The 26,256-nt window shown below is 45.9% G+C and overlaps 1 protein-coding gene across 1 annotated transcript in view; it reads right to left on the bottom strand.

The window, feature by feature from the left end:
- The window catches only part of EDDM13 (epididymal protein 13), a 38,176-nt gene extending 13,928 nt beyond the window's left edge, over nucleotides 1–24,248 (bottom strand). The window contains exons 1-11 of the mRNA XM_025369111.1: nucleotides 24,098–24,248; nucleotides 20,694–20,711; nucleotides 14,755–14,760; nucleotides 13,948–13,956; nucleotides 11,898–11,906; nucleotides 11,166–11,192; nucleotides 7,418–7,471; nucleotides 6,975–6,992; nucleotides 6,138–6,143; nucleotides 1,067–1,075; nucleotides 673–699 (exon numbers count right to left, since the gene is read on the bottom strand). Coding sequence (XP_025224896.1) covers nucleotides 673–699; nucleotides 1,067–1,075; nucleotides 6,138–6,143; nucleotides 6,975–6,992; nucleotides 7,418–7,471; nucleotides 11,166–11,192; nucleotides 11,898–11,906; nucleotides 13,948–13,956; nucleotides 14,755–14,760; nucleotides 20,694–20,711; nucleotides 24,098–24,182 — 268 coding nt within the window. The 5' untranslated portion in view covers nucleotides 24,183–24,248. The remainder of the gene's footprint in view (nucleotides 1–672; nucleotides 700–1,066; nucleotides 1,076–6,137; nucleotides 6,144–6,974; nucleotides 6,993–7,417; nucleotides 7,472–11,165; nucleotides 11,193–11,897; nucleotides 11,907–13,947; nucleotides 13,957–14,754; nucleotides 14,761–20,693; nucleotides 20,712–24,097) is intronic.
- Between the last annotated feature and the right edge of the window lie 2,008 nt (nucleotides 24,249–26,256).

The following is a 26,256-nucleotide window of genomic DNA, read 5'->3' as shown; positions in this document are numbered from 1 at the left end:
GTCTCAGCTCACTGCAACATCTGCTTCCCAGGTTCAAGCGATTCTCCTGCCTCAACCTCCTGAGTAGCTGGGATTACAGGTGCACACCACCATGCCCAGCTAATTTTTTCTATTTTTACAAAATTCGTTTCAAAATAATTGTTTGTATTTTAGTAGAGATGGAGTTTCACCATGTTGGCCAGGCTGGTCTCAAACTTCTGACCTCAGGTGATCCACCCGCCTCGGCCTCCCAAACTGCTGGGATTACAGGCATGAGCCACCGCGCCTGGCCAAAAAACTTAACTTTCCCCCACTGCATTTCCATCTCCATTACTTTATTGTCTCCATAGGACACAATAGCATCCAGCAGACCCGTAACTACTGCTCTTTGTTTTTCTCCTCTGATTGGAATACACGTTCCACTTGGTCACAGACTTCTATCTGTTTTATCGTCTGCTGCATCTCTAACACCTAGAATAAGATTTTGTACAGGAGAGCTAACATCGGTTAATATCTGTTGGACAAATAAAAACAGATTAAACATTTATGATGCAGATGATGATGGGGATGAAGAGTGTAAAGTCTGATGATATTTAAGTCCCCCCTGCCCCCGCTGCCACCATAGAAAAAGCCACTACCTCTATATTTCTGTGCACAGGAGTGGACATAAAATAGCACAGTCACCAGACTTACCATGCAGTACTTGGAGGCTCAGCAAGCCTAAGAAAGATAGGGGCATACAACGTGAGTCAAAAGGGACAGCGTGATAAACACTTCCAGAGCAGCAGGTGCAGCAGGCTCTCCCCAAGCCACTCCTCCTCCGAGAAGCCCTGCTGGATTGCCCGCATGGTCCCCTTCACACTGTCCCCACTGCCACCGCCCTCCCGTGCCACACGGATTCCTGTTGTAATTTCACTGCCTGTTACTTGTCCATCTCCCCACCTCCCTTAGACTGTGAGTTGATGTGAGGCTATGAGCTCATCAGATCTATCTTTCAGCTTTTCCACCACCCTGCCCAGCCCTAAAAAGCATTCTTCCCAGACCAGCTTCCCACAGAGTCCCAGGCAAGCATGGAGTGAGGTGTTACCTAGGATCTCTGATGTCCATCCAGAAGGAGATGGGGTCCAGAAGGCAAGACAGGTCAGGGGAGCAGACAGGCCCAGAGTGTGGAGTTCCAAGGAGCCATGGAAGAGGAGGCCACATGTAGGGAAAGATCACAACGTCAGAAGACAGAGCGATGGGAACGCAGGAGAGCAGAGCCCTGGGTGGGTCGTGCTGAGCAGTCAGGACACGGAGCGGTGAACAGGGCAGACAGTCAGAGGCGGCATGGTGTAGGTTGGAGGGGCGTGCGGTGATTTGCAGGATTTGCACAGCAGCAAGGTGAGGCTGGGAAGGAAGCCGCCCCGCCATTCCCAGCTCTTCCGTTTGTTTTTGTTTTTTGTTTTTTTTTTTTTTGTTTTTCAGACGGAGTCTCACTCTGTCACCCAGGCTGGAGTGCAGTGGCACAATCTCAGCTCACTGCAAGCTCCGCCTCCCGGGTTCAGGCGATTCTCCTGCCTCAGCCTCCTGAGTAGCTGGGACCACAGGTGCCCGCAACCACACCCAGCTAATTTTTGTATTTTTAGTAGAGACGGAGGTTTCACCATGTTGGCCAGGCTGGTCTAGAACTCCTGACCTCAGGTGATCCGCCTGCCTCGGCCTCCCAAAGTGCTGGGATTACAGGCGTGAGCCACCGCGCCGGGCCTTTTTTCCGTATATTTTGTGTCGCTCTAATGTAGGCACCTACATACTTATCTGGGGGTGGCACATTCCATCCCGCCACCCGTTGTTGTTTTCTGAACTTTTTTTTAAATAACAACTTATGTAAATTCATATAATTTACATAACTTACGATTCACCCATCAAGTGTACAAGATAGTATTTCTTAGTCCATTCACAAAGCTGTGCATCCATCACCATAATCAATTTTAGAACATTTTCATCACCCAAAAAAGAAACCGTGTGCCCGTTGGCCACTGCCTCCAAACCCAGTGCCCCTGAGCAGTCACTCTCCATCTCTCTGGGCTCATCCCCCACTCTCCTGTGGCCCTAGGCAACCGCTAAACTGCTTTCCCTGTCTGTGGACTTGCCTGCTGTGGACATTTCGTAGGGATAGAGTCATACCCTGTGTACTTTGGGTCTAGCTTCTTTCACTGAGCACTGTGTTTTCAAGGCTCATTTGTGTTGTATCCTGTGTCAGCACTTCCTTTGTGGCTGAATAACATTCCATTGTATGAATAGATACATTTTATTTACCCATGCATGGGTGGGTGGACATCCTGACACCTGCTTTTGTAGATAAAGTTTTATTGGAACAGAGCCATGCCCATTCACAATGTGCTGTCTACTGCTTTTGTAAATAAAGTTTTATTGGAACACAGCCATGCCCATTCACTGTGTGTTGTCTGTGGCTACTTTCAGGCCACAAAGGCAGCATTGAGTAAGTGAGTGGCAGCAGAGACCACCTGGCCCTCAGAGCCTAAGATATTTACTATTTGGTGCTTTACAGAAAAAAGAAAAAAAAATTGCCGATTGATCCCTGCTTTATATCACTGAATTCTCAAACAAGCAAAAAATCTTATCTCCATCAATCAGGTAGGAAGACAGAATCTAAGGGAGTTGGGGTAAGTTACACCTACATTATAGGTGATGGGAGGAGAGTTCCCACCCAGGCCTGTTTGCCTTAAAACTCAGGCTGTCTCCACTGAACCACTTGCATCCTAGGTTAATGTGAGGGTCTGAGAGAAAGAACCCACGTGAATCGCCCAGCACAGAGCTTGGCACCAGGTGGGCCCTTAGGCAGGTGTTTGGGGTTTTCTTGCTGGGTTTGGGTTTTGCTTGTTCCTGGAGCAGGGCTGGGTCTGCCTTCAGTTTGCAAGGTGCTGTCAGTGCAGCATGAGGACGGAGGCTGGAGAAGGGCCCAGGAAAAGGGGCAAAAGGAGCAGGGCAGAGGGGCCTCCTGCAGACATGGGAGTGTTCAGAACAAATGTAAATGAGGTGGTCCTCACAGCCCCTTGCTGAGTTTTTTATCCCGTGCCAGACATTCTATTCAGCGGGCGTTTCTCAACCTCCAGACGAGTGACATTTGGGGCTGGGTAGTTTGTTTGTTGTGGGGGTGGGGCGTCCTGTGCATTGTAGGATGTTTAGCAACATCTCGAGACTCCCCCCGTTAGATACCATTAGCCTCCCCACCACCTCTCTGAGTTCTGACAACCAAAAATATCTCTAGGCATTGCCAGGTGTCCCCTGAGGGGCAAAATCTCCCCAGTTGGGAATCATCCTGCCAAGTGCACGATCCTGTTTACTCCTCACAACCGTATGAGGCTGGAACTATTATGTGCATTGTACAGACCGGAGGGCTAAGCCTCTCGGGGTGAGGGTCCGAAGCCCACAGAACTAGAAGGTGGTGCCGTCAGGACCGACGCCCACAGTGCACACTCTCCGCCAGTTCCTGTTTCCCTTTCTTAGCATAATTTTATGTTCCTTACAATATATACACCATACAATTATAATGATAATACTTCCAGTGTAGGGATGAGGCAGGGACCTCGTTAGTCTGAGCCGTTTTCAACACTTTCGCGTTTGCATTGTTTAATAGCACCGTTTGGGGATCCAGACTGGGCTTATGTCATTCTCTGCGCCTGACTGGCTGTGTGACCATGAGCAAGCGACTCCCCCTTTCTTACCACAGTGTTCTCAGTTGTAAAACAAGGACGATGACTTGGAGACTATCATGAGTCAAGCACTTACAACCATGCCTGGTACCCAGAACGTGCTCGTGAGCTGCAGGATACCATTTTTCAATTTGTTTTTTCATATCAGGATGTCTTGGGTTTCATTGAGGCTCAAGCTGCGTAGAAGTGGGGTTTGGAGGTGGGTGCAGGGCATGGACAGGATGGTGTCTCAGAACTGGGGTTCAGATGGCTTTGAATGTGGACCAAAAGAGTGTGTCCTCAGCCAAAAGGTAGAATCAACCCAAAAGTCTATCAGTGGATGACTGGATTAAAAAATGCAGTCTATCCATGCAATGGAGTATTACTCAGCCATGAAAGGGAATGAAGCACTGTCACAGGCCACCATGTGGCTGAACCTTGAGGACACTGTGCTGAGTGATGAAACCAGACACCAAGGACCACACCATGTATGAGTCCACTTCAATGAGGTACCTAGAATCCTCAAACTTGCAAGGACAGAAAGTGAAATGGTGGTTGCCAGGGCTGAGGTCAGAGGGAGAATGGGGAGTGACTGTTTAATGGGTATTTATTTTGGTGGGGCAGTGATTATAAAGTTCTGGAGTCAGTGGCGATGGTTGTGCACCATTGTGAGTGCACCAAGTGCCACCAAATCGCACACTTCAAAGTGGTTAAGGTGGGTGCAGTGGCTCATGCTTGTAATCCCAATGCTTTGGGAGGCTGAGGTAGGAGGATTGCTTGAGTCCAGGAGTTGAAGACCAGCCTGGGCAACAAAGCAAAACAAAAAAGTAAAAAAAGAAAAAAGTAAAACAAAGTAAAAACAAAAACAAAACAAAAACAATTAGCTAGGCGTGGTGACGCACACCTGTAGTCCCAGCTCCTCAGTAGGCTAAAGAAGAAGGATCGCTTGAGCCCAGGAGGTCTGCACCACTGCACTCCAACCTGGACAACAGGGCGAGATCCTGTCTCTAAAAAATGAAAACAGATTACAATGGTAAATTTCATGTTTTGTGTATTTTACTACTATTTCAAGACTGTTTTAAAAATGTGTGTTACCCACATGTGGCAAACAGTGCCTTTTTCAGGGAATAGTGTGATGAAATGGTCAGAGATGTTCTTGGGGAAACTGAGTCTGAGCCACACAGCAGTGGGAGGCAGCACAGCACCGTGGTTAAGCTGCTGAGTCACGCAGCCCAGGATCCATAACCCGCCGTCACTGCTGGGCTGCCCAGCCTTGACCTAGTTACCTAACATTTGTCCCTCAGTCATGTGCAGATGAGTAATACTTGCCTTGTGAAGAAGTTGCGGGGAATAACTACACATAACACTTTGAAAAGTGCTGCTCTGGTGCCTCGCACCTGGCACCTAGAAAGCTCTTTGTAAATTTTCCTCACTGTTGTCACCAGCATCATCATGGCATTACATGAATGCCTGATTTGAGGAGGGATTGGTTGCCATGAGACACCTCATCTGTTTGAAGGTGATGGTAATATAGCTATTTTTTCCCAGTCCTTGAGTTTAAAAAAAAAAAAAGAAAGATGGTCAAAAGCTGAGAGATGATCCATGGCTAAGAGTGGACCTCCCTTGGCAGAGATGAGAGCAGGAGCAAAGCAGAAGGGGTCAAATGTGAAACAAGGACTCTTACGTTTCAGTACTGTTGAGATGAGATGCCAGGAGCAGAAGATCCAGTGGGCAGTGTTGGGCAGCAGTGGAGGCACCGAGAGGAGAGGAAAAGAAAGGAGTTAATGATGCCTCCTTCCTAGCTCCTCCCACCCTGTGGTTCTCAGAACAGACCTTCCCGAAAAAGAGAAATAAAGTATCTTCCAGATTCAATGGGATAGGCTGGGGCCCAGGATGGGTGACTCGAGATGCTTCTTTGAGACTTTACTCCTTTAGAGACGCATTAATCCAGGTGGACAGAAGCCCCAGGTATTCCATTTCCATGGGGATTTGTCTTCCAGAGATTAGGAAGAAACTAGAGCATCCCTTTGAGCCTCTAGGGTTCTCTCTCATTTCTCCCCACAAGGGTCAGGAGGGCGAGAGTCTGAGGAAGGAGCAAGGTGCCCCTCTTCGGTTCTCTTCTCAATGGCCCTCCCAACAAATACGTACAACTCAATGCTTTCTTGTCTTCTGGGACAGTGGTCCTGTGAGCTTGGGGACGTGATATGCCAAGGGCTCACATACTCAGTCCTGCATGTAGCCCAGATCCACCGCACCCCGGACACCCGCACGGCTCTCCACACCATCTGGGGCTTGCAGCCCACCCCGAAACCCCTTCAGAGAGGGGGGCGCAGATGGAGGGGCCCTCTCAACTTGTGTTCTGCCTTGAGAAGAACTATCCAAAGATTCCCTTCTTTTCCTTGTTGTCTCTTCTTCCCAGCATCTGAAAACTTCCAAGTGACCCATAGGAAAGGAAAAATAACTTACTTTTCACTGGAGGAAATAGCAGAACCAGCATTCAGGGAGTCAGGATGGAGGAGAGTGAGCAAGAGAATAGAATCAGCAGTACAGGACATTCAATTATTCCTCCATTCAAAATTGTAAAACTATTTTAAACTGTTTACATATTTATATTTAATAGAGAAGGGAAGCTAGCTTACAAGAGACAATTACTAAAGTTTAGGAATTGTACAATGCAGCCGTCAGACCCTTAGCCTCCTGAAGTCAGGCATGGTCAGAGTATTTACACGGTGGGAAGTGGCCGTCGCTACAAACGGCCCCCTTTCCCACTCTCCCCTTGCAGAGGTAGTTGTTAGACATTTACCAGCACAATATAGCTTAGATTCTTTGGCAGAATCTGTTCTGATGATGCTCCTGATGCCAGGCCAATGACTAAACACTGGGGCCTGGACCTACCCTTCCCCGGCATTTTCTTTTTTCTTTTTTTTTCTTTTTTTGAGATAGTCTCTCTCTGCCGCCCAGGCTGGAGTGCAGTGGCGCGATCTCGGCTCACTGCAAGCTCCGCCTCCCGGGTTCACGCCATTCTCCTGCCTCAGCCTCCCCAGTAGCTGGGACTACAGGCGCCCGCCACCACGCCTGACTAATTTTTTGTATTTTTTTAGTAGAGACGGGGTTTCACCATGTTAGCCAGGATCGTCTCGATCTCCTGACCTCGTGATCCGCCCGCCTCAGGCTCCCAAAGTGCTGGGATTACAGGCGTGAGCCACGGCTCCCGGCCACCCTGCATTTTCTTAAAGGAGTTTGAAGGCCCAGCAGGGATTATGAGAATCTAATTTCAGAGACAAAAACTGTCACAGTACTTACTTTCTTCTTCTGTCCTGTCTGGAGGCGAGAATGTAGGCAGCCCAGGTTGCAATGGAGGGGCAGAGCAGAGAGAAATCAGCATTAAGACACGGGTCCAGACACCAGCGACCAGACTGAGCATCCCTGACCAGTCAGAGGAGGGCAGAGGTGGAAATGCTACTGGAGACGGGGTAACCCAACTCACTCATTTTACGGGTGAAGACACAGACTCAAGCACTCAGTCACGCCTTCTAACAAATGTTTATGAGGCATCTCCTGTGTGCTGGGCATCACGCAAGGTATGGAGGGTGCAGTGGAAAGCAAGGCAGATGCTCAGGGTGCTCACAGACTAGTCAGAGAGAAGCAGGAGCAAAGGCATCAAAAGTGGGGTTTGGGTGGGACGAGTGTTCTGGGTAGACCTGCTGGGTTCCGTGGGAACCTCTAAGCGGGCGATGTTTGCTGACCTTGCGGGGACACCAGGGAAGGCGTCTTGAGGGAAGTGATGTTGTGTCTGAGACCTGGAAGATGAGCAGGGGTTAGCTGGGTGAAGAAATGTGGAAGAGGAGGGAGGAAAGCGTCGCAGACAGAGGGAACAATGTGGGCGTCTTCCTGGGCGGGATGGAGCCTGCAGTGGCAGGGGGCTTGAAGGAGCCCACCTCAGGGGCATGACGGTAGGTGATCATGGCACGAGACGTGGCTGGAGGGTATCTGGAGCTCAGTAACGCTGAGCCCTGTGGGTCAACCGAAGGGCCTCAGCCTTCATCCTAAGAACAGCAGACACCATGGACCCATTTGGGCCCGTGCTGCGATCTTGGCTCTGCCACACCAGCCTCGTGACCATCAGCAACTCACTCCATCTCCTTGTGCCTCCGTCTCCTCATCAGAAAAGTGGAATCATAAATAAGAGACTCACCCTCCTGGTTTGCCCAGAACCGAAGGGGTTCCCAGGATGTGAGAGTTTCAGAGCTAACACTGGAAGTGTCCTGGGATGAGCTGGTCGCTTTTGTGGCATTTACATCTCTCAGGGGGTTATAAGGAGGAAAAGAATCCAGGCAAAGCGATACTTGGAAAGTCATTGGCTGATTTAAGGTGCTGAATGAATCTACTGTTAGGAGCCACCTTGCTTCTGATGCTCTGCCTGCTTCTGGGCCTCAGTTTCCCCAGCTGTTTAGTGACTCAGATGATTTCCAGCCCCGCGAGTCTGTGACTCCCGCCACATCCGCCTCGACTCCCCGCCGCCATTATACCTGTCAGTGGCTACATTCGATTGGTGCTTGGTTTCGTGGCAGGCTCTTCGCATGTGCAGTAAGAACATTTTGTGTTTTATAAGGTCCGGCTGCATTCCAAGGAGGAAGCTTCTGGTGCACAGAGGGCTGATATTTATGGGGTGGATGGATTTGGGGGGACGGGAGTGAGGGAGAACTGAATTACTGAGCTTGTTAAAAGGAGACTGTGCAGCTCCACAGGCGATGTGGGAGGGAGGAGAGGCAGGAAGAGAAGTAAAGGAGAGGTGAGCAGAGTTGGTAAGGCGAGGAACCATGTGCTTGAGGCTGGACTGTTCCTGACACTGTCATCTTCATCAAAACCCAGTCATTATAGGTTTCCGTAAGATTTTTCCCACAGCACGTTTCTTGGGGGAACCCATGGAGGAGAGTTCTACTTCCAGGTTGATGGGAAAACAGAGAAAGTGCATGGTGGTTTAGCCACCTAAGAGGGACGGAACCCAGAAACCGTCATCACAGGAGTAACAGACACCACAAGGAAGACTTTGGGCTCCAGAATCCATGGAATGGTGGGGGTGGGAGGGAGTCAAATCCACTTTCGCCGGCTCCCTAATATCTGAGTGTTTCTGACACGTTATCATCATCCCACAACCACACTGTGCAGTGCGGGCTGCGAATCCTGGTGGACCGGAAAGAAAACAGACTTGTCCTGGGTGGCGTGTGCTGGTAAATAGTGGAGCCAGGTGGAAATTCCAGATAGGGATGTATTGGGAAGCCCCGCTAGCATCCGCTCTGCCGGGCATCTCCAGCAGCGAGAGATGAGCGCTTGGTAATGCCGAGCAGATCTCAGGCGGACACAGGAACTCAGCTTGAACTCCTTGGGTACCACGTGGTGAGAACGTTTTTCTCCCTTTAATTCTCTTTCAACCAGAGAGAAATTCTCAAAATGGCACTAACTCATCTTTAACTCATAACACTTGCTAGTCTTTTTTTTTTTTTTTAAATATTTTTTAAATTTTTATTTATTTATTTATTTATTTTGAGGCAGAGTCTGGCTCTGTCGCCCAGGCTGGAGTGCAGTGGCCGGATCTCAGCTCACTGTAAGCTCCACCTCCCGGGTTCACGCCATTCTCCTGCCTCAGCCTCCTGAGGAGCTGGGACTACAGGCGCCGCCACCTCGCCCGGCTAATTTTTAGTATTTTTAGTAGAGACGGGGTTTCACCGTGTTAGCCAGGATGGTCTCGATCTCCTGACCTCGTGATCCGCCCGTCGCCCGCCTCGGCCTCCCGAAGTGCTGGGATTACAGGCGTGAGCCCCCACACCGGCCGCTAGTCTTTATTTCCACCCAACAGCGAGAACAACCTTCACACAAAGAGCCTTGGCAGAAAAACAGTGTCTAGTTATAATTTAATCACGTTTTGTTTTCGCCATATTTATCTTCACGGTTGTCTCCTCCTTACAAGTAGTAACACTGGCTGACCACTGGAGCGGCCTCAAGGGTCCTTTTCAAGTTCATTTACTTAAGGAAAAAGCTTTGCGTCCATTTAAAGAATGATAGATGTGCGGGTTCTGGCAGTGCATAGATGCAGCTAGAACTCCTGTTGGGGTTCAGTCCATCTGTGAAAAAAATATGTGGGGGGCAATTTTTTTTTTGGCCACCACATTATCGAAAATAAAAAGTTAGGGCCGGGCGCGGTGGCTCACGCCTGTAATCCCAGCACTTTAGGAGGCCGAGGCAGGTGGATCACAAGGTCAGGAGTTCGAGACCAGCCTGACCAACATGGTGAGATCCCATCCTTACTAATAATACAAAAATTAGCCGGCTGTGGTGGCGGTTGCTTGTAGTCCCAGCTACTCAGGAGGCTGAGGTAGGAGAATGGCTTGAACCCAGGAGGCAGAGGTTGCAGTGAGCTGAGATTGCACTGCTGCACTCCAGCCTGGGCAGCAGAGCGAGGCTCCGTCTCTAAATAAATAAGTAAATAGTTAGATAATATCCCATGTTGCTGAAGGTGTGGGGAAACAAGCAGCCCCACAGGTTGTATAGGAGGGTACAAATTTGTTGAACATCTGTCCAGATTTAACAGGCAGATACCCTTTGACCCAGCCATTTCCCTTTTAGGAACTTAACAGATAGGAATTTGCAAAAATAAAAAAAGCAATGATTGGATAAGGATTTCCATTATAGCGCTGCTTATAATAACATCAAAACAAAATAAAACAAAACTGGGCCGGGCACAGTGGCTCACGCCTGTCATCCCAGCACTTTGGGAGGCCGAGGCGGGCAGATCACAAGGTCAGGAGTTCGAGACCAGCCTGGCCGGCACGGTGAAACCCTGTCTCTACTAAAACTACAATACTACTACTAATAATAATAATTTAAAAATTAAAACAAAACTGGAATCAAAATATGTTAGGAATCCCAGTCAACAGGGTGAAAGGAAACTAAAAACTAAAAACATATATATTAGGAAAAAAGTAAATGTCCATGAACAAGAGGGTCATTAAATTATGGGAGTATACATGAAGCATTTTTCAGGTATTTGAAAGAGGTAAAGTTATATCACTGAAACACATAATGCTTTTAACTTGAGTTAAGGATGTACGTACATGTGTATGACTATTTCTTGGGAGAATACACATGAGACTAGACATGGTGCTTGCTTTTAGAGAGAAGAGCTGGGAATGTAGTGAAAAGAATGATTTTGACACTCATTTTATGTTCCCTCGCTATTTTCCATGTGCCTATGCTGTTTCTAAAACTTAAAAAACACTACAGCGTCACAATTATTAGGCAAAATTCTACTTGTAACCTTATATAGTAATAAAGATTTTCATTACGTCAAAGCTCAAACAAAACACGGGCTTGGATAATACCTGAAGGGTTCTTTAAGACTCTACATAAAAGCGTAAATGACTCAATAAGTCTGCGTGACCTTGCGGACAAGAGAAAAGAAAGACCAGCTTCAAAAGATAGAATCCCGACACTTACCGTCCGGTGACAGCCTGCTCATCAGACCTGAGGAGAAAGACATAGAGCATGATGTGCAAATGCAACCGAAAGGAATATTTCTCATTAATGGATTTCCCCGAGTTCAACAGATGTAACAAACTCTCTTCTTCAGGAAGTGTGGCTATACTACCTCAGTCCTGATGCCTCATTATTCCCACTTAATCCCCATTCCTACCTCTATCAGTCACAGCAAGGCCAGGCGCAGTGGCTCAGGCCTGTAATTCTAGCACTTTGGGGGCTGAGGCGGGTGGATCACCTGAGGTCAGGAGCTCAAGACCATCCTGACCAACATGACGAAACCCCATCTCTACTAAAAATACAAAAATTAGCCAGGCACGGTGGCGGGTGCCTGTAAGTAAGCCCAGCTACTCGGGAGGCTGAGGTGGGAGAATGGCGTGAACCCGGGAGGCAGAGGCGCTGCAGTAACTCAAGATTGCACCACTGCATTTCAGCCTGAGCGACAGAGTGAGACTCCATCTCAAAAGAAAAAAAAAGACAGCAAGCATCACTCGTCTCTAATCTAATTTCTGTTTACTTGTCTCTGTTTCCCACCAGACTCTGAGTTTATAAAGAGTGATCATATCAGATCCACCTCTGGGCTCCCATCACCCAAGCATGAGTCCAGGCACAGACTAGATACTCAGAAATCCTTGCTCAAAATTTCCCACCAGAGTGCAGTCCAGGGGCATTGGGAAGTGGCAAAGTATTTACCTACGATCCCTGATGGTAGCCCATCCAGGAAGAGTCAGTGTGGTGGCCAAGGTTATGTGCGTGGTCCAGAATGTTGTCCCCAAGAGGTCACAAAGATGAAGCCATAATCAGAAAACCAAAAACAAGGTCAGATGCTGGGGGCTGGGAACAGATTGGGAAGTAGAATTCACAAGGGATCATGCGTGGTGAGCAGTCAGGGACTAAGACTCAGAACGCTGTGAGATTATTGAGGACCCCCGTGCATTTGAGGCAGGGAAGAACGTCCAAAGTAGGGAAAGAGGTTGGGACAACAATCATGAACCATTCTTCATTCATGCTAGGAGCGGAAGAAAAGATGATCCTTTATTGTCTCTAGAAAGAGGAGCCAAGCTCTGTCCTTCTGTTTACCCCACACCAGCCCTCTGAGATCAGATATTGTCCCCATGTTGCTGGCGAGGACAGGTGAACCTCCAAGGAATTACGTGATTTGCAGAGACCTGTGCAACTGGCGAGTGAAAAAGCAGGAACTCAGACTCAGATCTCTCTGACTCCTTCTAGAAGTCTCCATTTACAAAACGGGAACGTTAACTGGGGTGAGGCTTCCTACCTATTGAAGAATCCCACTAGGTTTGCTAGTGGAAAGTGCTGTATTTATGGAGCTCACAACACCTTTCTCAGTGTCACTGAAATTCATCTGGTAGTTAATGCCTAATGTTGTTGCGAGTATTGATGTGGGCATTGAATGGTTGATATCCAGGCTATGCATTTTACTAAGTGGGTGGCCGTGGGATGATCAGTGAACTCTCTGTGCTCTTTAAAATGGAGATATTGGCCGGGCGCGGTGGCTCAAGCCTGTAATCCCAGCACTTTGGGAGGCCGAGACGGGCGGATCACGAGGTCAGGAGATCGAGACCATCCTGGCTAACACGGTGAAACCCCGTCTCTACTAAAAAAATACAAAAAACTAGCCGGGCGAGGTGGTGGGCGCCTGTAGTCCCAGCTACTCGGGAGGCTGAGGCAGGAGAATGGCGTGAACCCGGGAGGCGGAGCTTGCAGTGAGCTGAGATCACGCCACTGCACTCCAGCCTGGGCGACAGAGTGAGACTCTGCCTCAAAAAAAATAAAATAAAATAAAAATAAATAAATAAAATTTAAAAAAAAAAGGAGATATTATTTCCCGTTCGCAGCTATGTCAATAAAGAAGGAAGATAATGCAGACTGAGTACTTAGCCTAGCTCCTGGCTCAAAGCAACATTTAGTAAAGTTAGAAATAGTAATACGAGGTAAGTAATCATAATGATGATGCTAATAGCATTGGATTCATACATAAGGGTGTGCACGTGTATGTGTGGTGGGGGCAGGGACGGGGACTCAGAAAGAGATGGTGAAGTCTGGATTTCTTGAGTTGAAAATGTTTTGCAACCATAACTTCATTTAACCTTGCAAAGTAGGCACAGAGAGGTGAAGTGACTTCTCTAAGATTGCCCCACCTAAGAAGGAGCAGAATTAGGCTCCAAATGCAAAGCTGCCTAATGTGGGCCTTGTACCCTTTCTGCAAGTCATCGTCTCACTTCCTGACCTAGCCTTCTGCCCCTGAATCTTGCAAACTCAGTGACAAAGCCATGGTCTCATTCCACCTAACTTGTTCCAGATTGCTATCTCTAGGAATTATTAAATAGGCAGCAATGATGGTGGCTTTTACTACCTGACCTCAGAAAGCAAAAGTGTCAGTCATTGTGTCTAACCAAATATTATTATCGACGTCAGGTAGACCTGAATTGAGCTCTCAGACCTAATAGCTTTCCTTGAGCCATGTGTGGACCTTCCTGAAGCTTGGACCATGAAAGAGTGCTCAATTTCTGGGCAACTGACTTTGGCGGGGAGAGTAGTAAAAGGGTTTTTTGTTGTTCATCAAAGGAGAATTCCACACTTGGTTTCACTAGTTCCTCTATTAGAGGCTAAGCTGTGAACAGACCAGAGAAGAAACATCAGTCGAAGTTCAGCAGCAATGATCCCTTTTGGACAAAGGCAAACAGAACCCAAAGGGAAAGAGAAGGAACGAAAAGCTTACCTTTCAGCACTGTTGACATGCAAGCAGCAGGAAGGGCAGGACCGATGGCAGCCCGTGGGAACCATGTTGCCAATGTAGGTTCAGAGAGAATGTGAAAGGAATTAAGTCATCCTTGGTACCTCATTGCACCCCATAGGTCCTGAGATAGGTTAGGGAACCAGAGTGGGGAGCTGCAATTCATTCTAAGTGCATTGGACCCCTTTGGAGGCACATTTACCCTGAAGTCAGAAACTTCAGGATTACCAGTGGCCTGGGGGGATCCAGACCCTCCCTTCTCCACCTGAATTTCTAGCATAAGGAGGGCCTCCATAACAACCAGGTGTAATCTCTAGTTCTCAGCCGGAGACTGGATGTTAATTCTGGGAAAGGAAGACGTCTTACCCACCCCGCACCATATTTTTCTCATCTAAAACCCACCAATGAATAACACACAGTCTAACCCAGGTGTGCGTTCTAGAGCAAAGGCTCCTAGATTATGGTGGGCCATTGATCCTACTGAAAATCGGACCAAAGCTATTTCCCAGAACACCACACAGGTGTTCTCTTTCTCTTTCTCTCTGACAGCACACCCAGTTTTAGACCCGATGATAGAGGCTTGTCGGCTTCCTCGAAGTCCATCCAGTTGCACCCTTCCTACCCCCTGCAGTCTGAAGGTTCTGGGTGAAGAGGTCATGTTTGAATTGAGGGCCTCTGGATCTGCCCCCGGTTGAATGTGATAGTCAGCAGTTTTGCCTCTCTCTTTCATTCGCTTCCTTCTCTAGGTTGAAGGGCTCCCCATTTATGTAGGGAGAAGGAGATACGACTTACAGTTGACTGGAAGGGGCAGCAGAGCCAGGAGCCAGTGAATCAACATGGAAAATGCAAAGAAGAGAGTAGAATTAATATTAACATAACCCATCTCTGTTAATTTTTACATGCATTTCTTTATTCCTTCATGGAACATTTATTTGCCTGTTGTTATATGGAGTGCGATCTTTATATGGGACACTATTTTTATGTAGTTTGTCACATCCATTTGACAAAGATCAGTACAGCGGTAGCATTGCAGTGGCACGAGTGTTGGAAACCCTTCTTTAACTTTGCAGTTTCAGAAATTGATCTTATATATATATATTTACATAAACACATAAATGTGTATGTGTACGTATGCACACACACCATGGACCCTTGAACAATACAGGTTTGAACTACACAGTTACACTTACACTTATCCACTTAGATGTGGATTTTCTTCTGCCTCTGCCACCCGAGACAGAAAGACCAACCCCTCCCCTTCCTCCTCCTGCTCAGCCTACTCATTGTGAAGATGACAAGGATGAAGACCTTGACAGTGACCCACTTCCCCTTAATGAAGGGTAAACATATTTTCTCTTTCCTAATAACATTTTCTTTTTTCTAACATAGTATATATACTATGCTAGAATCAGCATAGTAATGTATGTAACATACAAAATATGTGTTAATCTACTGTTTTATGTTGTTGGTAAGTCGTCTGGTCAAAAGTAGGCTATTTGTAGTTAAGTTTTGGGGAAGTCAAAAGTGATACGTGAATTTTCAACTGCACTGGAGGTTGGTGTCCCTAACTCTCACTTTGTTCAAGGGTCAAGTGTGCATGTGTAAAGGTTTGAGTGTCCCCCAAATAGCATGTGTTGGAAACTTAATCCCAAATGCAACAGTGTTGAGAGGTGGGGCCTACTGGGAAGTATTTAGGTCACAAGCGCTCAACTTTCATGAATAGATTAATGCTGTTTATAAAAGGGCTTGAAGCTTTAAGCTCTCTGTCTCTGTTTCTGTCTCTCTCTCTCTCTCTGTCCTTCCATCATAGGATGACACAACAAGAAGGCTCTCACAAGATGCCAACCCCTCAATCTTGGACTTCCCAGCCTCCAGAAACATGAGCCAATAAATTTCTATTCATTATAAGTTATCCAGTCTCAGGTATTCTGTTATGGCAGCCCAAAACAGACTAAGACAGTAGTTATATCTGGATGATAAATATATATCTGTATGTAGATATAATTCTACACATTTCCATGTATAATCCTACAGATATAAATATATAGATCTACACTGATATATATCCTATATGTCTCATTTAATGTAAGCTGAATTTTTCTTTGAAGCATTGTTTAAAAGAGCAAACTGCTGAAAACAACCTGAGTGGCCATTAGTATGTGACTGGTCAAACAAATTGTGGACTTCCATACAAGGACTATTATTCAGCCAAAAACGTATGAATAGGAGGTTGAGGATGCTCCTTATAAAATGACACAGAGTCATCTTCAGGAAGTATTATTAGCTGAAAAAAGTAAGGTGCATACAGAACAGTGTGTATAATACGCTGTCTTTTTTGTAAAAATAGAAACAAGAAGACTGAATATATAAATACACATTTGTTTCTACTTGAATAAAATATCTCTGGAAGGATCTGGAAGAAATAGTTAATACCAGATTCTTCTGGGGAAGAGAAATGAGTGAAAAGGTTGGGAAGGAATTTTTTCTAGTATAACCTTGAGAACTTCTTGAAGTCTGAACCCCGGAAATCTTGTTTTAAATGAAAATAACATGATGTTTTAAATTGAATATTTAATTAGTAATTTAAATGTAATTAAAGTTTATGTAAATACTATTTTAATTGTTCATGGAAATGTTAATAAAATAGTAACATAAACCAATACATTTTAATTAAAACAGCATAATATTTTAAATTGAAACAAAAACTGTGGATCATGATATGTTTGCATTTGTTTAGGCTTAGAAGGTTCAGCTTTTGAAGACAGGAAGGAACCAGCATAGGCTAGCTTTTTAGGTATAAAAAACCCCAAATCTTCTCTACAGGCATTTGAGCTCACGGGGTCTGGTGTGGGGATTAAATATTTTTCTTTTTTTTTTTTTTTTTTTTTTTTTTTTTGAGACGGAGTCTCGCTCTGTCACCCAGGCTGGAGTACAGTGGCCGGATCTCAGCTCACTGCAAGCTCTGTCTCCCAGGTTTATGCCATTCTCCTGCCTCAGCCTCCCGAGTAGCTGGGACTACAGGCGCCCGCCACCTCGCCCGGCTAGTTTTTTTGTATTTTTAGTAGAGACGGGGTTTCACCGTGTTAGCCAGGATGGTCTCAATCTCCTGACCTCGTGATCCGCCCGTCTCGGCCTCCCAAAGTGCTGGGATTACAGGCTTGAGCCACCGCACCCGGCCTAAATATTTTTCAAGTTTCCCACGTGATTCTCGTGACGATGGTCCAGTGTGAGGGTCCAGAGCTTTGGAAATCTCAGACCCCATATGGGACACTTCCTCTTTTGAAAATTAAATTGCATGACATATTTTAAATTCTCAGTACATGCTAAATGCTTAATTAATATTGGTTCCTTTTATCTCCTTTCAATCTGAAATAATAACATTAACTTAAGTTTTCACAGTGCGTTCCATTCTGCAGGCCTCTTTCCATTTATTTAGTCCTACTGAGCACTAGGAATCTTGCTAGGCTACAGGAATAAACAGATGAGTAAAGTACAGTCCCTGCCCTCTAGGAACTTACAGTCTTGCGTTCTAGTAGGGGTGGAAAAAAAAAGATCTTTTTCCCTTCCGTGTGACTTGGAGCAGAAATTCTCAAAGTATCATCCAAAGACCACTTGGCGGGGGTGGGAGGTGGTCCCTGAGACCCTTTCAGGGGATGTGATGGTTGACTTGGGGTGTCAGCTTGACTGAGGTACCCATATAGCAATAAGACATATTAATTCTCATTGCTTCGGTAGGCACTGAGTCCATCCATCTTCTGCTGAAAGGGAAGCCTGAGTGGTTTGGCGTTTGATTAGAATGTTTGGGCTGCCCCAGGTGTGTCTGTGAAGCTGTTTCTGGAGGATATTGGTGTGTGAGTTGGAAGACTAGGTGGGGAAGATCCACCCTCATGGTGGGTGAGCAGCATCCAATTGGATGGAGGCCCAGCTGAAGCCAAGAGGTGGAGTAAGGGTCAGTTCTTGCTCTCCCTTCTGCAGCCGGGACGCCCTTCTCCTGGCCTTGGATGTCAGAACTCCAGGTACTCCAGCTTTTGGGATTCTAGGACTTGAACCAGCAGTCCTCTGAGCTCCCAGGCCATTGGCCTCAGACTAAGAGTTAGTTAGAACCATCCATCAACTTCCTTGGTTCTGAGGCCCTCAGACTTGGACTAAGCCACACTACTGGCTCTCCTGGTTCTCCAGCTTGCAGACCCCACAACAGAGTGAGCTAATTCCCCTAACAAATTCATTCTCAAATATCTCTATCAATATATCTCTATATCTATATCTATATGTATATCTTCATGGTTCTGTCTCTCTGGAGAACTCTGCCTAAAACTGCTCTGCGTGATCCTCCCTTTTCCAACTCCTTATCTGTGTGAGATTAGATTTTCATTTGCTTCAACCAAAATAGCACATTGTGGCTGGGCAGGGCGGCTCACACTTGTAGTCCCAGCATTTTGGGAGGCCGAGTTGGGTAGATCACCTGAAGTCAGGAGTTCAAAACCAGCCTGGCCAACATGGTGAAACCTTGTCTCTCCTAAATATACAAAAATTAGCCAGGCATAGTGGCGTGCACCTGTAATCCCAGCTACTTGGGAGGCTGAGGCAAGATAATTGCTTGAACCCGGGAGGCAGATGTTGCAGTGAGCCAAGACTGTGCCACTGCACTCCACCCTGGGCAACAGAGCAAAACTATGTCTCGAAAATAAATAAATACATAAAACTAAAAAAAAAAAAAATAGCACATTGTGACAGACTGAAGCAGAAATGAGAATTCAGCTGTTTTCTATTAAACTAGATGTCAAAGAAATTTGCAAAAATGTAAAATAATACCTTTCTTCTCACTAAACTTTTTTGGTTGGGAAACAGCCATTTCACTAAAACATTTATGTCAATATGTGTATTTATTATCCTTATTTTAAAAATATTTTTAATTTCAGTAGCTTTAGGGGTACAAGTGGTTTTTGATGACATGGATGAATTGTGTAGTAGTGAAGTCTAGGATTTTAGTGCACCAGCACCTGTGTAATGTATGTTGTACCCAATAGGTAGTTTTCATCCCTCACCTCGCTGCCACCCTCCTTCCTTCTGAGTCTATTATCCTTATTTTTAAATGCAGTAATAGATATTTTAATAATAGCTTTACTGAGATATAATTCGCGTACCGTGCAATTCACCCATTTCAATGGTTTGTGTGATACTCAGACTTGTGCAACCATCACTACACCAATTTTAGAGCCTCTAATCACCCCAAAATAAACCCTGAACCCCTTAGTCATCGTCCCTAAATTCCCCCACCCCTCACCCCCTGGAAGTCACTAACGTCGATTGTATCTCTATGGATTTGCCTATCCTGAATATTTCATATGCAGTAAACAGAATCAGGTAATATGTGATCTTTTATCACTGGCATCTTTCACTGAGAATAATGTTTTCAAGGCTCACACACGTTGTTGAATGCATCAGAACTTTGTTTCTTTTTGTGGGTGAATAACATTCCATTGTATGCATAGACCACGTTCTGTTTCTCCATTCATTAATTGATGCACGTCAGGATTACCTCCACTTTGCTAGCTCTCAGGAATAGTGCTGCTGTGAACATTTGTGCACAGGTTTTTGTGTGGACTTACGTTTCATTTATCTTGAGCACATACCTAGAGCAGAATTGCGGAGTAACTCAGCATTTAACATTTTGAGGAACACCCAGACTGTTTTCCAAAGCAGCTGTATCATTTCACATTCCCACCAGCAGCATATGAGGGATCTAATTTCTCTACCCTAGTTAGTGTGAAGTGGTACCTCATTGTGGCTTTGGCTTCCATTTTCCTAATGGCTAATAAGGTTGAGCATCTTTTTATGTGCTTATTTGTGAATACAAATATTTTTTGTAAATATAAATATTTGTAAATATTTATAGTATTTGTAAATATAAATATTTTAAGTTAAAAATCCTTGAATTTATAATAAGGTAAATATCAATAAAGATATTTTACTGACACCTTTGGCCAGGCACAGTGGCTCACGCATGTAATCCCAGCACTTTGGGAGGCTGAGGCAGGCAGATCACCTGAGGTTAGGAGTTCAAGACCAGCCTGACCAACATGGTGAAACCCTGTCTCTACTAAAAATACAAAATTAGCCGGGCATGGTGGCACGCAGCCTGTAGTCCCAGCTACTCAGGAGGCTGAGGGAGGAGAATCGCTGGAACCCGGGAGGTGGAGGTTGCAGTGAACGCAGATCGCGCCACTACCCTCCAGCCTGGACAACAGAGCGAGGCTCGTCTCAAAAGTAAATAAATAAATAAATAAATAAATAAATAAAACCCTCGCTGGGGGGGGGGGGGGGGAAGAACTCTTTAGATCCTCAGTAATTTTTTTAGCATGTTCAGAGGCCCTAAGACCGTGAAGTTTGCAAACCACCAGCTGGTGTTATACATAAGTCAAGGTGTTATTCTATTGGAGATCTGCCTGACATCTCTCTTCCCTGATAAATGCTCTTCATTTTCCCAGCGAGCCTCTCTTCCCCAGACAAAGCAGTGAAGGAGGGCTGCTCTTTTAGTTGTGAGCATCACCATAAGACCACAACAGAAAGGTGGTTTGCTTTTCCGAGTCACTCCCAGACCCCACGGCGAGTCCGTGCACCAGATCCAAGTCCCACCCTTCCCCAGAATTGCCAGAGAGGTCGCAAGATCCAGAAGAATTTTAGGGGAGGTAGCTATGAAAATACAGACTTGGGGGTTCCACAGTTCTTACTTTTTTCTTTAGTTGCAACTGGAGACAAAAGCATCAGCCAGCCGGTTCACAACAGGATCAGGGAGCAGGGAGCAGAGAGAGAAATCAGCATTAGACTCAGATCAGTGCAATAACCAAGAAGACCAGAGATAGAAGTGTCCCTGGAGACCAGCTGACCCACTCACTGCTCTCAATAAAGCTACTGGGGCCTATCTGTCAGCCCATCCATCCATCGATACATCCATTCATTCATCATCCATCCAATCAACGTTTACATGGTACATGATCTGGGCATTGGCCTATGTTTTGGTGCTGGAGACACAGATAAATCAGATTCAGCTCCTGCTCTGTAGGTGTTTGTAAGGCTGATTGGAAAGAGAAATTCTGATATAAGAGTACACTAGACATCCCAAACTCTGTTCTCACAGAACTTGCTATCTATGAATGTCCCAAACGTCTTACAGGTACTTCAGGCTTAGCCTGTTCAGGAAAGAATCTGTGGTCATCACACTCCTATCCATCAAAAAATAATCTGCTAATGCAATACTTGTTATTCTTATTATTTTTTTGTAGAGATGAGTCTCACTATGTTGCCCAGGCTGGTCTCAAACTCCTGGCCTCAAGTGATCCTCTTGCCTTGGCCTCCCAAAGTGCTGGGATTAAAGGCTTGAGCCACTGCACCCAACCAATACGATCAATCTCTCTGCGTTCACACTGATATAAATAAATACAGTACTTGAATAAATAAACAGGGAAGAAAAGTCAGCTTTTCCTTACAGGGAAATCCCATTGAATATATGTAGAAGGAATAAGCGGAATAGAAAATCACTATTGGAGAAACACCGTAGCAGTCATTTCTGCAAGCAAGAGCCACAGATGGAGGCTAAAATTAACGGGCAAACACTGGAGGAGAAACGGTATTTGCACAGCCTTAACATTTCTCCCCCAGCATATTTATTAATTACAAAGGGGGAAAATAGTAACTTAACAGTGGAGAAACCTGGCAGACATCATCTTAGCCGAGTGACTAAAGTTAACACCATGTAATAAGGCACGTCAACATCATGGGATCCCTGATACAGTTCTCTGGGAAGGGTATGAGACCACTTCTGCCAAATTCCTGCCCCGAAGGCGTAGTCTCAATGCAGTCATGAGAAAGCTTCAGACGAACCCAAATTGAGAGACATTCTGCAAAACAAGTGAGCAGAGCTCTTCAAATGTTTCGGGGTCATGAAAAGACAAAGATTGAGGAGGTTCAATCACATTTGTTCTAAGGACAAATCACAAGACTAAAGGAGATGGGATAACGAAATGCAGCGTGGTTGAGCACGAACTAGATTTTAGGCCAAAAAAAAAAATTTTTTTTTAATGTAAAATGTGAGGTGGGATCCTGGATTGGATCCTCAAATGGAATAGTTTTTCTATTAGTAGAAAAATTAGTAAAATTTGAATGAGCTCTGTAATTTCTTCAATAGTTTTGTTCTAGTGTTGGGTCTTGCTTCTGATCCTTGTGCTATGGTTAGGTAAGATGTTAATAGCTGAGATAACTGGGTGAAGAATATTCAGAAACTCAATTTTTGTGACTTTTCTATAACTTCAAAATAAATTTTTTTTAAAACGTGTTCCCCTACAGACTTTTCTTTTTTTTTTCTTTTTCTTTTTTTTTTTTTTTGAGACTGAGTCTGGCTCTGTCGCCCAGGCTGGAGTGCAGTGGCCGGATCTCAGCTCACTGCAAGCTCCGCCTCCCGGGTTCACGCCATTCTCCTGCCTCAGCCTCCCGAGTAGCTGGGACTACAGGCGCCCGCCACCTCGCCCGGCTAGTTTTTGTATTTTTTAGTAGAGACGGGGTTTCACCGTGTTAGCCAGGGTGGTCTCGATCTCCTGACCTCGTGATCCGCCCGTCTCGGCCTCCCAAAGTGCTGGGATTACAGGCTTGAGCCACCGCGCCCGGCCTTCTTTTTTCTTTTTGAAACATACAGAGTATTGCTCTGTTGCCCAGGCTGGAGTACAATGGCAGGATCTCAGCTCACTGCAACCTCCACCTCCTGAGTTCAAGCGATTCTCCTGCCTCAGCTTCCTGAGTAGCTGGGATTACAGGCTTCCACTACCATGCCCGGCTAATTTTTGTACTTTTAACAGAGATAGGGTTTCACCATGTTGGCCAGGCTGGTCTTGAGCTTCTGATCTCAAATAATCCAGCCGCCTTGGCTTCCCAAAGTGCTGGGATTACAGGTGTGAGCCACCGCGCCCGGCCTCTACAGAGTTTTCTCATCTCAGTTAAGGGCAGCCAGTTGCAAATACATGTATGTGTAAAAAGAGCCTTTCTGCACGCTTCTCTTTCCCCGGCCACCAGCATCTGACCCATCAGTCAATCCTGTGAGCTCTTTCCTCAATGTCTCATAACCTTCTGCGTATCCCCATCTTCACCCTGATGACCAAAACATGTTCTAACTTGTGTGTTTGCCCCTACTCTGATTCCCGCCTAATCCATTCTTTCCTGAGGGGCAAGACAGATTGTTCAAACACACACACACAGACACATACACATACACACACACTCCTAAATATGGTGCTCCTTTGCTGAAAACCCTTTAACAGCTCCCTTTTCACTAGGATACTCTCCAGAATTTTTCCTGCGACCCACCTGCCCCTGTCTATTCTGTTTCCTGCCTCCTCTCTCTTCTTACTTGTTAACAGTCCCACCGCCAAGCCGCTACTTCTGTCTACCAAGTTCCTGACACACCGGCCTCTCTCTGAGGAAGGGACTCCATGCCTTCTGCCCCAGGACCTTTGCATATTCAGGTCTCTGCCTGGAATAGTCTCTCCTGACTCTTCAGCTGGCCATCTCCTATTCCTTACCTCAAATGTGACTCTTCCAGAGAGGCCATCTCTGAATCCCCACACTAGAATGTGTTTGTTTAGCATGAGAATTCCATGAAGACAGAACTATTTCTGTCTTCAGAGTTGTAGCAAGACCCAAGTCCTCTTCCCAGTATACTCTTTGGTGTCTTTACGTTGCAAAGGTCTGGAGTCTCACTAGAATTATCTGACTACAGTAATGTTGACTTCCAGGCACTGCACAACATAAGCTCGTCAATGACATACAACTGTCCCATGAACTGGGGATTCTTGTGAGCCCCGTTGGTCAGATGAGGACAGCAAGGCTTGCAGAAGCAATGTATCCCCAAAGGCACAAAGAATCAGTGATAGAAACCAGGATGCAGACACAAGCGTATCTCCAAGGGCAGGGGCTAGCAACCTAGACTCAGTCACCCCACCGTGTCCATCAAGGGGAATGTGAATGTCTAAATGGGAAGCAAGAAGTCCGTTAGACTTCAGGAGCTTCTCTCTGAATCCAGCCCACGAGAACCTCCCCAGTTGTAAGAAAGTACACAGGGGACACAAGGCGTGGCTGGAAGCATTACCTTCACGAGGAGTACAGGCTTCTGCCCATCCCAGGAAAAGCAGAATCAGCAGCGACATTTTCAGAAATGGCTCTGATCTGTGCATAGTGGGGCTGGGATTTGAGCTGAATGTTCTCCTCTCAGGATAGACAGGACTGTCTGGTCACCCACCGTCTTCCCAGGCTCCAGGGACAAAACTAACTGCCCACACCTGCCCTCTAGCCTGCCTGGAGGCTGGCAGGTCTCCAGACCTGTGCCCACGCCACCAACTGCTGACCAAAGAACTGTATCTGCTTTTTCATCTTAAAGCAATATTTTAGAACAGTTTCGTACTGAGTGTGATGCTTGTCATCCTATGATCTGCTGGCCAGATCTGCCTTCCTCCTGTTTTTGTAGGGTCTATGAGCTAAGAGTAATTGTTACATTTTTTAATGGTTGGAGGGGAAAGACGAAAGAAAATATTTCATGACATGAAAATTACATAGAATGTGAATTCCAGTGTCCACGAATAAAGTGTTATTGGAACACAACCATGCCATTTCACTATATATTGTCTACAGCTGCTTTCAGGCTACAAGGCTGAGTTTTGTAGTTGTGACAGAGACCATCTGGGCCGAAAAGCCTAAAATATTTACTGTCTGGCCCTTTATAGAAAAGGTTTGTGGACCGCAGTCCTAGACACACTGTAAATTTCAGAAAAACAACAAGGCAAGCAAACAACATCTATCGTATTTCTACTCAGACCTAAGTATTGTTTTTACATTTTTGTGTACATTCCTTTGCAAAGATGTCTACATTTATATTTATCTCTAGTACTTACTAGCTTATGTACCCTAAGCAAGTTACTTAACCACTGTGTGCTTCATTTTCTTCATCTATAAAATTGGAATAATGGTATTTCCAATCTCATGGGATACTGTCATATCACGGCTGTATGATAGTAAATTTGTATTGTTGTAGCCATTAAGTTTGTAATAATTTTTCGTAGCAGCCACAGGGAACTGTTTCCACTGGTAATTCTTAGAAATTGCTTGGACGGTCAAGAGCTTTGGCTGTTGCCGGGGATGTGAACTTGACCCAGAATCCCCCTGGACTCCTGGGATAAAGGTAGAGTGTAGAGACTGCTGGTCTGTCTCAGCTCTGAAGGCTTCTATGGTACTTCCGTCAAGCCTGATAGAAACAGAGGATTGTGTGTGGTCTCCTGGAAGGAAAGAGTTCCAGGTGTGGAGGGATGTCCACTCTTGCAGGGGTCTCTGTCCTGCTGCCATCTCTGGTACTATCTATGTTTCAATCCCTAGTACGAGCTGGACCATCTCATGTACATCAGGGGACACCTCAGCGATCCTTCAGAGTAGGCTGCAGGGGAGAGTTCTTGTTGGCCATTTGCCATATTCCACAGCTCCCCTCCTTTGTGAGCGCATGGTCCTGGCAACTCATCACTGGGAAAATGTGACACCACAGGATTTGTTATAACGAGGAGAAGAAACAAGGCGTGCAACGTGCAGAAGGCTTTTCACACCCTGTGCTATGTGGAAATAAAGACCACCCAATGAAAACAAGCAAAGGCTGTTAATTCAGAGCTTGCCATAATAAGGGAGTCAACTGACACCATTTGTGTTTGCCACAGACTCAAAGGCAGGCAGGGTAGTGGGAAAGCTTATAGTGAAAGAAAGGGAAGGCTTCAGGAGTGCCTGATTGGAGGCCGTTGACATAAGGAAGCTGGCAGTGGCTAATTAGAGGCTATCATGATTGGTTGGGGGAGCATATTTGGATTTTTCTGATTAGTCCTACGTTTCGATTTTCCATCCTTCCTTAGCAGCCTCATTACCAGCACAGCTGTTTCTTTCCTTTATCAAATATAATCATAGTCCGTAACTCATAACACTAGGGTTTAAGTGCAACAAATGCCTGGGATGCAGAGCATCATTAATGTTCTTTAGCAATATCCTCTCTGCCAGACTGTGATTTGGGGACAGAGATGAGTCAGATACTGGCCTCACTCATGAGGAATTCATGCTTTAGGAAAGATCGGGATGTCTCAATGTTGGCACAGCTGACATATAGGACCAGATCGTTTCTGTGGTGGAGGCTGTCTTACACTTTGTGGGATATTTAGCAATATCTCTGGTCCCTATCCATTACACAGTAGCACCTGCTCCACCCACCGCACACCAACCACC

This window comes from Theropithecus gelada, chromosome 19 (genome assembly GCF_003255815.1).
Source record: "Theropithecus gelada isolate Dixy chromosome 19, Tgel_1.0, whole genome shotgun sequence".
NCBI classification, from domain to species: Eukaryota; Metazoa; Chordata; class Mammalia; order Primates; family Cercopithecidae; genus Theropithecus; species Theropithecus gelada.
Note: the sequence above shows the minus strand (reverse complement) of the source record. Positions and strands in the feature narration are given on the sequence as shown.